Consider the following 12,655-nt stretch of genomic DNA (forward strand, 5'->3'; position numbering starts at 1 on the left):
CTTACCAAATATTTCCTCCTTCTCCCATTTTTTTAGGAATATGTTGGCCACACTTGGAGCATATTTATTACCCATACCCACCCCCTTTATTTGTCCGTAATACTTGTGTTTGTGCCAAAATAAATTGTTCCCCACAGCCATCCTTATGACCTCCAATATGAATTTTCTGTTTTAGCTTTAGATCTGGCTGGTTCTGTAATGCCCATGCTACTGCTGCCAGTGCATCGGTTTGTTTTATATTGGTTTATAACAATTCCACGTCTATGGTCACCAATAGTGTGGAATCGTCTACACTTACCTGCTTAACTGTGTTAATGACATCCTTGCTATCCTTAATGAATGCATGCCCTTTCCCTGCTAGGGGTTGTAGGAATACATCCAAGTATTCCCCTTGTCTGCCGGCCTTACCACTATATCTTTCAGTTTTTCTAATTTCTTAATACCCTGCCACACTCTGACCTTCTTTTTAGCTTGTTTCGGTTTGAAACATTTAACTTCCTTTTCCACCATTTTCTTAAAAACTTCTATATACTGGTTAGAATTGGATTTTGGGTTGAACGTAGATTTGTTTTTTAACTGACTATGTGTATAGTCTGTACTATTCTGTTGTTTTATTGCTTCACCTTTTAAAAAAAAAAATAAAAAATTCTAATTAAATTTCTAAACAAATGTTTGTAGATCTATAAAGGCTTCAAATTGATTAAAATATTAGCTTGGTGCATACTTAATTCCTTTGTCTAAAATGAATAACTCTTCCCGTGAAAATCTTATATTTGTTAAATTAAACATAACCTCTCCTAGTTTTCTTTTTGCTTCCCCCTCTACAGCCTCTCCGTCTTGTGGGTTTCTTTTCCTTGGTTGGTTGGCATGGGTGGCTTGTAGGGCTCCCTCCAGTCCTTCCTTTCCCCTTGCCATTGTGGGGGTCTGTAATGTTGACTATAATAGCCTCTACCGCTGCCTCTGGGACCTCCTCTCCAGGGTCTAGAGTGGGGACCCATCGGTGGTTGATAGGTATAGTGGTTAACTACAATTCCCCCTACTTCTATTTTGTATGGGGGTGGCCTTATTCTGAGCTAATGTGGTTTGGGTAATTGTGCTGGGTGTGGAGTCTGATGTTTTATTTTTACTAGTAGTGGGTATATTTCCTGTTGCAGTATTTGCTCCTTCTATATTGGGCCATTGTACTTCCATATCTTCATTCAAACAAGTTTTGTTTGAATTAATTGGTATGTCATCTTCCTGCCATTTGTATACCTTTCCCACTACATAATCTTTTTTGTCTCTTTGATATTTGACTTTTTTATTTTTTACCTCATTATCCAATTTCACTAGATACTCTTGTAGTTTTCTGGCTCTAGTTTTATAATCATTGGTTTCCACGTGTGGTACCATACTGTAACAGGCGACATCATCGCCCGGCGCCGCGTGAGTTCCACTGTGGAACATGAAAGTGCGCTGCAAATTAGTGCCTTATGCACTACAGCTGTCCTTCTCCTTTAAACAGAACAGGGTGCAGACTGCACACTGTTCTATTATTGTCAGTACTAGCCACGCTACAATACTGGTACCTTTGCTCCCACACTGGACATCAACTCAGGCTGCAACATTATGGCCAGCTAGCAAAGGTCTTCACTACGTCCAGGCTGCCATTGCTGGGGACAACCTAAGAGATTTTCCTTGCTGACACCCTACACTACGGAATCCCTTGCTGCTAAACTCAAGCCCTGCAAAATGGATAAGTAACAATTGTTTCACTTGTAGTGCCTTAGAAAGACCTGCTACGTATATTGCTTCTAAACATTGCTGTATTTAACTCTGGCTTATTAGATACTAAGATACTGCTTGGGACTGACTGTTGTGCCTGTTGGCTGTTTGTATGTCCCTTTAAGATACTCCACAGCACTCTCAAATTAGCTGAGTTATATTTGCCTCTCTTACGCAACTATTAGTTGCCTACACTATCCTCATTTACTACATGCTTGACATACGTTTTTACTTGTTTATGGGCCCATAACCCCTTTACTGAACATGTTTGCCTTACCTTTTCTATGATAAGGGTTAAAGGAATTTCATACCTGCACCCTTAATGGCCCAATGCATTACTTTATGATTAAAGTGATATGATGTAGAGAACCCCCAAACTCCTGTTCTCTGATTGGAGTGACGCCTGGTGTCCCGTACTGATAATCACTTGCATAAGAGAAGTACAATGGAATCTTTAATACAGTTGTGCTCGTTGATTTTCATTGTAATCTTTCTATGCTAGTGGTTGGAGGCATGTTGTAATACCTCCGCCCTTAGTAGCTCAACACATTCCTATATGTGAGAGAGATGATGTAGTGACCCCCGAAACTACTGTTCTCTGATTGGAGTGACGCCTGGGGCCTAGTACTAAAATCTCACATAACATAGGGAGGTGCATTGAATTCTTTCCCTATCCGCAGTTGTGGTTCACTCCCGTTCAATGCAGTCTGTGACACATACTCTCCTTAATACTATTGATGTTGCTCTCTATTTTGGTAAATGTTTTCCTTCTCCTTTCGATTATGATGTCCAATAGTCTGTTCTCACATCCATTGAAAAAACGATACCACGTTTTGGCAAGTTCCTCATCTACTAACCCATCATTGGGTCTATTTTTAGATCTATTTGATTGATGGAATAAAGAAGAATATTTTACGCAATGATGGCTGTTTGCTTTTTGTGAGATTCTAAGATCAACCAATGTGGAGATGCATGAAGTGATTACTGGCATATCGTTTGGAAATCTTCAGATATATTCATATGAGTGGAGTGGTTAACCCAGGCATAAACCAAAGGTGTTTTTTTTTGTTTTTATTTTGTTTCTGGTGAGTGTTCATTTTAGAAGATGGTGAAGTCTCACAAATTGGTGGAAGTTTTCCAGTCTTGGATATGGATTTGTGCATGTGGGATTCGGATAACCAGTTCTTAAAGAGGAATACTGTGACTGTCCTTTGTTAAACACAAGGGCCCGGATTCACAGAGAACGGGCTCACATTACACCGCCGTAGCGCATCCCAATGTATGCAGCGCAGAGAGGCAAGCATGGAATTCACAAAGCCAATGCTTCCCAAACTGCGCTGTTTCGAAGACGTAAGTCCGCGTAGGTGGAAGTGGGCGTGACCCCATGCAAATTATGGTTGAACGAACTGCGCATGCGTCGTGTCGTGGACGCATCCCCGTGCGCATGCTCATAACCACGTCGGAACAACTACCCAAGATATGCCGGATCACTGCCTACACCATGAACGTAATCTACGCCCATCCAGACACACGTCCAACGTAAACTACGTAAAAAACGCCGGCTTCTGTTCCCTGATGCAGACCTTTACATGTCTGCTGCTGAGTTACACTTCCTTTATGGGGCTTAACTTTACGCCGGACGTACAACTTACACGCACCTCTCGTAGCCTGCGTCGGGCGGGCGCAGGTTCGTGAATCGCCGTATTTTCCTCATTTGCATATTTGAATGGCTAATCAATGGCAGCGCCACCATGCGGCAATCGTAAATGTGCACCCACCCTACGCCGCAGTAGGCAAGTTACGTCGGCGGGATTAAGCCTGTTTTTAGGCGTATCTTAGTTTGTGGGTACGGCGCACAGATATGACGGCACATATTTGCACTTACACTGCGTATCTGAAGATACGTCGGCGCAAGTGCTTTGTGAATCCGGGCCAAGATTTTCATTTATTCACCAATATTTTATATTATGGAAAAATGTTTTTTCCCTATATAATGGTAGAATTTCATTAGTTAGGAGTTCTTGATTTATTCTGTGAAGTTTGGTGGTTCTTGGTGTGTGAGTGTAGAATAGTGATGTCATCCTCTGATTTTTGGGAATTTCATTTTTATTTCTGATGTTGGTACACATTACATTTTTTGGGCTCAAATTGTGATAATTTGGAAATACTAAAAACACAAAATTGTGACTCTTTTTAAATTAGCATCAGCAATGATATTGTTTGTGGTTTGTGTGAGTTTGGGTAAAGATTTTTGTGAGATAGACAGCAACCAGTGAAAGTGACAGTTCTATTTCTACATTCTAGCATTCTTAAAAACAATAGATGATGAAGAAGCATCATTGTTGCTAAGACAATTTCTTTGAGGGAAAGATACATTTCATCTCAACATGAAAAGGATTTATTTTGGGAAGTTACATTTGTACTAATAACGCTCTTTAACTGCTTGCCGACCAGCCGGCAGGTCGGCTCTGCTGGGCGAGATCACGTAGATCTATGTCATCTCGCCGTTCAGCCAATAGGGGCGCTATAAAAATGCCAATGGTCCCAAAAATGTGTCAAAAGTGTCCGAAGTGTCTGCCATTAGGTCGCAGTACCGATAAAAATCGCAGATCGCCGCAATTACTAGTAAAAAAAAAATATTAATAAAAATGCCATAAAACTATGCCCTATTTTATAGACGCTATAACTTTTGCGTAAACCAATCAATAAACGCTTATTGCGATTTTTTTTTATGAAAAATATGTAGAACAATACGCATCGGCCAAAACTGAGGAAAAAAATATTTTTTTTAGATATTTTTGGGGATATTTATTACAGCAAAAAGTTAAAAAATATTCATATTTTTTTTTAAATTGTCGCTCTATTTTTGTTTATAGCGCAAAAACTAAAAACTGCAGAGGTGATCAAATACCACCAAAAGAAATCTCTATTTGTGGGAAAAAAAAGGACGTAAATTTTGTTTGGGAGCCACGTCGCACAACCGCGCAATTGTCAGTTAAAGCGACGCAGTGCCGAATCGCAAAAAGTGGCCCGGTCATTGAGCAGCAATATGGTCCGGGGCTTAAGTGGTTAACCCAGCGCTCATTTTGGTATTTACTATAACTCTTGGTAAAAAAGCCATGGGAGTTAAAATGAGAGTAGTTTTCATGTCTGAGCATGCTGAGTTGTGCTGGCACCTAGTTGTAGAGAAGGGAAAATTGTCTCTTATATTTCATTATAGAAATCCCTTTTTCACACACTTTAATAGCAGATTATGTTTAGACAATATACTGCATATTTCGGTACCATTTAGGCAAATATATCATACTCTAAACATTATTTCCATGTACAATTCTCCAGGTCCTAGCAAGAGTAAGGGTTTGGTTGCAATTTGTTTTCTGGGAGCTATAGTAAATTCTATTTTGGAAGTATTTTTTTCACCAGCGCTATAGAGAATTCTGTTTTAGCGCTAATTACCACGTTCACTGTAATTTGACCGCCAATTAGAGTGCAGCGCTATAGAAAAATGAACCCCACTATGTAGCCCTTTGTGACTATTGAGCAATGATTTGTCTTTATATAGAAGTCAAGTGTGGTCTGTTATCTGAAATTGCACATTTCCAATTTGTATTGTCCTCCTCAGGTCAGCTATGGAGCAATGGATCCTATATTTAATGACAAGCTTCGCTTCCCCTCCTTTTACCGCACAGTTCCTGATGAGAAGTCCCAGTACAGAGCCATTGTCCTTCTCCTCAAACACTTTGGCTGGAACTGGGTGGGAATTGTGACAACATATGATGAGACCAGCCAGAGACTCAGCACAGAGCTACACAATGTGATCATACAGAGCGGGTTATGTGTTGAATTCAATACAATTGTTTCAGTATTTGAAAAACCTGAAGTATTTGAAAAAAAGTTATATGAGATTGAAAAATCAAAATGTAACGTTATCTTATTTTTTGGAGAAAATGATTACCTAACGGGTATTCTGATGTTGAAAAACTATAGCAAAGGGAAAGTTGTCATCACTTCCCCAATTGTCACCGTGAAATTGTCTGTCTCAGATATTGTAAATGGCTCATTACATATTGCCCTACACAAGGGGAATATCCCAAAATTCAAAGATTATCTGCTGAGCGCCGGTCCTAGGAAATATCTAAATGGAAAATTTAAGTATAATGTCTTGAGGAGCTATAAAGATGAAAACAATTATTTATCTTGGCGCTACTCACCTGATCAGGTAGAAACCATTATCCAGGAAGACCCTGCTCTTTATGACGTAAACAATTTCCGTTACACATTCAGTGTTTACTCTGCAGTGTACGCTGTGGCTTATGCATTGCATGACTTGTATTTATATAAAAGTCAAGTACGGTCTACTTCATTGGCAACCAATCAATTAATCAAACCATGGGAGGTAAATATTTTGAAAGAAACATGCAATACTTTGTACTGTAAAAATCAAGCAATTAAACTATCAATAAATAAATAAAAATGTATTTACACAGTTTAAACATCAGAAAGTCCTAATTTAGTCATGAAAATTATATTGTTTCCAGAAATAATAGTGATGATATGCATTCAATTATATGAATCTTATAGGTTAAAGCTGGGTAAATGTTACGTTTTTTTTTTTTACTCAACAAAAAACAAAAAAAACAAAGAGCCTTGTACCAATGCAATGATGTGTGATGCAACAATCTCTCCCCATAAGACATTGTTTTCTGAAAGAGAGGACTCCCCCCCCACCAGAATACACTGATAAGGGGTCGCAGCAATCGGCTGCAAGTGCTGATTGGATCCTGGCTTCCAGCATGACCGTTTGACAGAAGCCCATCATTAGATTCTGCTGAACAGAGCACCGTACACACATACCAAACGTTGTATGGGTACTTCTGAACCAGACAATATCCACTCCGTGTGTACCAGGCTTAGGGTTATGTAGCGGGTACCCGCTCGACCCGCACCAGGAATGACACAGGCTCTCAGAAGGGTGAGAAATCTGTCAACTAGTGGGGGATATCTCCCCCTGCCTCTACTCACTCTGCAATGTGAGAAAGCGGGACTTGCTGGGACCCAGCTGCTCACTCTCTCCCCTCCCCTGTTTCCTTATTGGCAGGAAGAAAGCAGCCAATCATCAGCCAGCAGGATTGCAGCAAAGGATTGTGGGACATATCATCTCTGACACAAACCATCACATATCGCAGGGTGCCTTTGGCCAATCATAACTCAGGGGGCTAATTCCATGCCCCACACTATGTAAGGCTACTTACACAGAATAGTGTATAGTGTGATAGTAATGTGGAGGGGAGAACTTGAGCTAGATTAGGCAGGTTAGTTTGTGGCGTGCAGGCGGTTTAGTATAGATATATATATATATATATATATATATATAGGGGCAGATCCACGTACATCGGCGCATATATAGACCGGCGTAGCGCATCTCATTTACGTTATGCTAGCTCAATTTAGAGATGCAAGTACCGTATCCACATGGTATTTGCGCCCGCCGATGCGCCGGCGTAATGTGAATTACGAGGCGTAAGCCGGCGTAATTGAAAGTGGGAAGGAAGTGGGCGTGTTCCATTGAAATGAGCCGTGACCCCATCCAAATGAAGGGCCCAACGGACGGCGCATGCGCAATGATGCTGACTATGTTCAGCGCCTCTCTGCGCATGCTCAGAACTCCGCCCGGCGTAATTAGTGAGATACGCCCAGGGCATAAATAGGCCCAGACATGCGCCCCTCCAGTGCAAAAGTACATCCGTTTGTTTCCCCCCCCCCCTGAAGCAAGGTACCTTTGTCCTTTTTTGTGCAGGTATTTGTGCAGGTGATTGTGTTAGAGCCATGTCAGCTCCAGCAGCAGAGAGGAAGCACAAACACAATTATACCCGACAGGAAAAGGCCATCATTGTCAGGGCCATTTCCCTGAATGATCGTTATCTCCATGGGCCAGAGAGTGTCCACACCACGCAGGCCAGGAGGAGGGAGATCCTGCAAGAGATCGCAGATGTGAATGCATTGGGGAGGGAGACCAGGACCCCCAATGAGATCTTGAAAAAGAACAATGATCTGCAGCGCGTGGTGCGTGGTAAGATGGCGAGGATGGCCAGTCATGCCAGGGGCACTGGAGGGGGACCAGCCACTAGGGAGACGCTCAATGCTGAGGAGCGGGTGGTTGCCCAGTGCCTCCACAGGCATCAAGTGGACGGAGTGCCTGGATTTGACTCCATTGAGGAGGCCTTGAGGACAGGTAAGTAAGTTTTATTTCCTATCTGGTGTGTAGCATGTGTGGAGAGGAAGGGAACATGTGACAAGTGTGTGGATCCTCCAACCTGTGAATGTTTTGTGTCATCCACAGATGTGCAGGAGGGTGCTGGGCCATCTGGCAAGTCCTCACCATCCCCCGGACATCAGGCTGCCTCTGACCACCTGGAAAAGCCAGGAGTCCTCAGGGTAGGGGAGTGACCACACTTCTCCTCAGGCCCCGTACACACGAGAGGATCCATCCGCTGGAATTGATCCGCGGACCGGCTCCAGCGGATAGATCCCCTGGTGTGTACAATCCAGCGGATCTGTTTCCACGGATTTTTATCCCCTGGGATGGATTCCCAGCGGATAAAAATTTGAAGACATGCTTTCAAATCTATCCGCTTGAATCCATCCCAACGGATTGATCCGCTGGTCTGTACAGACTCACCGGATCAATCCGTCCGAATGAATCCCCCGCATGCGTCGTAATGATTCGACGCATGCGTGGAATTCCTTATATGACTGCGTCGCGCACGTCGCCACGTCATCATCGCGGCGACGGCGCGACACGTCATCGCGATGGGATTTCGGCGCGGTTTTCGATCCGATGGTGAGTACACTCCATCGGATCAAAATCCTCGCAAATCCTAGAGAGGATTTATCCGCGGAAACGGTCCGGTGGACCGTATCCGCGGATAAATCCTCTCGTGTGTACTAGGCCTCAGGAGGAGGTTGAGGAGGAGGAGGAGGTGATGTCTGCCAATGAGGCGAGGCTCCATTTGGAGTAGTCTTCCCCTGGTGCTGGCACCAGTCAGGCCTCCATCAGGGGTAGCCCCTCCCACTCCTCCCCCAACAGGGCTTCCCCCCCAAGGATCTCCCCTTCTTCTAGACCCCAAGCCTCATCAGGACCCAGGAAGGCGACCCGGAAGACAAGGGGGGTGGCAGAAGTTCTGCTGGAAAACATCCGGAGGGACCAGGCCCGCCAGACCCGCCATCTGGGTGAGGTGGTGAGGAGAATGGGCTACATGTCAGACAGCATGGCCTCCATAAAGGAGTCTGCGCAGGATCTGGCCTGCAACTCCTCAGTTCTGGTCACTCTCACAGCAGGTTTGGGTGAAGATGTCCGTGCCCTCACCGAGGCTGTCAGGGCCAATACGGCAGCCATCCAGGCGGGGTGAGGCTGCATGAGGACACCAATGTGGTCCTCACCCGTATCGCCCTTGCGTTGGAGGGCAGGCTGCCAGGTGGGCTTAGAGGTGCTTCTCCTGATGTCCCCCCCAATGAGTCTCCCCTGAGGGGCCGGGGCCATGGCAGGCGTGGGGCACGGCAGCGCCGGTAATTTTTTGTTTTGTTTTTGACTCAGGTTATGAGTTTTTTATGTTTTTTTTGCTATTTTGACTCAGGTTATGAGTTTTTTTATTTTTTTGTAGCCCAGGCAGGCTACAGTGTATGAATGTGGGGGTGACATTCCTGCCGGAAAAGGGGTGTCGCCCTCGGGTTGTGGAGAAGAAGGGATCCCCAGGACCAGGGAGAAGTGATCCCTAGGTCCGTGTGAATGGTGTATGAATGTCCAGCAACATAATTGGAGCCTTGTCGTGGCGTTGCTGCTCACAAGTCCAGAATGGGCTTGAGCTAATCCAATTTGATGTGGATGTGGGGTGGGTGTGCTAGGGACCACAGTGGTGTGCATGCATGCATTCTCATTGTGCCATGATTAATGTGTGGGTTTAACGTGCAAAGATGCCTACTGCGAGGCATCTCCTGACTGCTCTTCCCTCAGAAGACGGGGTAGCCTCGGTCAGGGGGAGATTGTCTGGTTCGGGGGTCAGGTCATCACGTATGCCAATCTCCAGGCCCTTTCTCATGGCGAAGTTGTGCAGCATGCAACATGCAGCGATGATCTGGCACACAAAGTTTGGGGAATACAACAGGGTCCCCCCGGACTTATCCAGGCATCGGAAACGGGGCCAAAGATGTGTTCCACCACTCCACGGGTACGTGCGTGTGCATCATTGTATCTTTGCTCTCCTGGGGTTTCAGGATTCCGGAATGGAGTCATGAGATGGGGTCCAAGTGCATATGCAGAGTCACCTGGAAGGGAAAAGACAGGAGGATGTTAGTCGTGCATGTGCCCCTCGTGATGTTTGCATCATGGGGGGGACAGACATGCCTGACACCCATGTCACTTACCAACCAGCCAGCTGTCCCCATACGCGTTCTGTTCAAATTCTGTTGGGATGGGGCTTTGACGGTATATGTAGCTGTCATGGCTGGACCCTGGGTGTTTGGCACGGACGTGCCATATGAGGCATTGGGCATCGACTATCACCTGTACGTTGATGGAATGCCAGTGCTTCCGATTGCGGTATATGTGCTCTGTGTCACGGGGGGGCTGTAGTGCCACATGTGTGCAATCAATGGCCCCCACAGTGCGTGGGAATCCTGCAATTCTGTAGAAATCTGACATTGCCTTCACCCGCAGGTCCTCCTGGGTGGGTCTGATGATTTGGTTGGCCATGCGTCTGAGGATTGCGGGAATAACCTGGTGCACACATCTGCTAATGGAGGATTGTGACATCCCAGCCACAACTCCACTTGTCCGCTGAAACGAGCCACTGGCAAGGTGTAACACTCCTGTGATTAATTTGATTGGAATAGGATCTCAATTGCGGAGGTTTCTCAGATATAACCACTACTTCACTCTTTTATATGGTTGTGATACATTTGCCTATATGTCTCAGTTTACTGCTCCCTGCTAGCCAGGTTATTGATGTGCTAATGTCCCCTCACTATTTCTAAAGGTTAATTGATCTATTGTGTTGTGTGAAGGAGAGCTGGGTTTAAGTGGCTTGGGTTAATTATTCTGATTGCTTCATTGTGGTAATTATCTCTCTATATGCGGGGTCGAGCGGTCTGGTTGATGTATTCAGTACAGCTAGTGCTCAGCGTCATTGATGTCATTGTCTAAAGAAAATGTGTTTCAGCATCGGCCCCGTCCTGTCTACCTAGTCATCTGTATGGAAGCCCCAGTGTGAGGGGGGCGGAGATTTGTCATTGTAACAGTTTTGGAAATTACATATAAGCTGTGTGATATAACATTAAAGTCTGTGTTGTTCAAGCAGTAAGCTGGTCTCATGTGTGGCTTTCTGGGCGATTCCAGGGATATCCCTCCTCGTGGAATATTGGGGTGATTTTCGTTATGGGAAGAAGGGAACGTTGACGGGGATATCATACCGATACCGTCACAATTGGTTGGTAGCAGTGGGATTTTTCCCTTCTATTCCCCTTCACACCCGGATTCCAAGCAGACACTGGAAGAACTACTGGAAGTTCGTGGAAGGATTGCTAGCAACAAAACCAAGCGGGTCATCATAGCAGAATCAATGGAGATAGACCAGGAGGACGGGATTGCAGCAACGCCAGCAGTACAAGAGATGGAGACACCAGTGATTCAGGAGGAGGAATCGCCAGCCAACAAGCTAATGAGAGAGAAGCTAGCGTGGTTCGGCCCGAACCCAACGCCAGATGTGGTACTGAAAGTGATGGACATGTTAGTAAACGCAGAGCTACAGAAGGATAAACAAATAAGGGACGCAGAACTACAGTTAAAACTGGCAGCAGTCCAACAAGCAGCCGCACCTTCTACGAACAGTGAGTACAGCACAGCAGACGCAAGGAAGATTCCGTTTAGCGCTTTTAAAGCTTTTGATGAAAAGGACTGTGAGATTGATAACTTCCTGGCGGATTTTGAGCGACAATGTAACCTGCACCGAATAGCTAGAGGAGACTGGGTTGCAATATTGTCAGGCAAACTGTCAGGCAAAGCTTCTGATGCTTTCCGGACCGTGCCAGATCAGGATATTCATAGCTACGCCCGGGTTAAAGAAGTGCTCCTGGCTCGTTATGCAGTAACCCCAGAGTCCCACCGACAGAAGTTCAGGGACTCACGCAAAACCACGAAAGACTCTTACGCAGAATGGGCATGCCAATTGTCCCGGTCGGCCTCTAACTGGGCTAACAGCAGCCAGGCCACCACCGCAGAGGACATTTTGCAACTAATGCTCCTGGAGCAATTTTACAATCACATCCAGACGGACGTCAAGGATTGGGTGAGAGATCGCAGGCCCATGACTCTACCAGAGGCCGCGAAGTTGGCGGATGAATATGCAGATACTCGCAAGACGAACCAGGTCACACCACAGGAACAACCTCCACCACAAACGGTGCCCTCACACCCACCAACCGCTAGATACCAACCTCCTAACAGACCGGTGACATCTAGCCCTCGCTATCATCGCCAGGAGGGCAACGAACAACGCTGCTTCCGGTGCAAACAGCTGGGTCACTTCAAGCAGAATTGCCCCATGAATGACAACACCAGGTCAAATTGGTCTCAACCTGGGTACCGCCCACCAGCAGCAGCCCATTGTGTAGACTCGGCTTGGGATCCAAAGGAGCTGGGTCAGGAAGAACCATTGGGCACCCCTTACGAAGCCCTCATGGTACAATCTGTTATTACGGACAACAGGGAACACCATTGTCAGCTGGTCATGGGCGACAGCCCTGAGCCGGAGGGGCCCTGGAGGGAGCTGGGCAGAAAGAGGCACCGCCGGCCACCCTTCAAGAAGAAGAGGTCCTGGAAGCCGTATAACAAGCTGAC

At 45.6% G+C, this 12,655-nt stretch overlaps 1 protein-coding gene across 1 annotated transcript in view; it reads left to right on the forward strand.

Annotated features, from left to right (window-relative positions):
* Nucleotides 1-12,655, forward strand: part of LOC120935601 — a 211,676-nt gene that overhangs the window by 89,813 nt on the left and 109,208 nt on the right. The window contains exon 7 of the mRNA XM_040347650.1: nucleotides 5,387-6,160. Within this exon, the coding sequence (XP_040203584.1) occupies nucleotides 5,387-6,160 (774 nt within the window). The remainder of the gene's footprint in view (nucleotides 1-5,386; nucleotides 6,161-12,655) is intronic.

The sequence above is a fragment of the Rana temporaria genome, chromosome 4 (assembly GCF_905171775.1).
Source record: "Rana temporaria chromosome 4, aRanTem1.1, whole genome shotgun sequence".
NCBI lineage: Eukaryota > Metazoa > Chordata > Amphibia > Anura > Ranidae > Rana > Rana temporaria.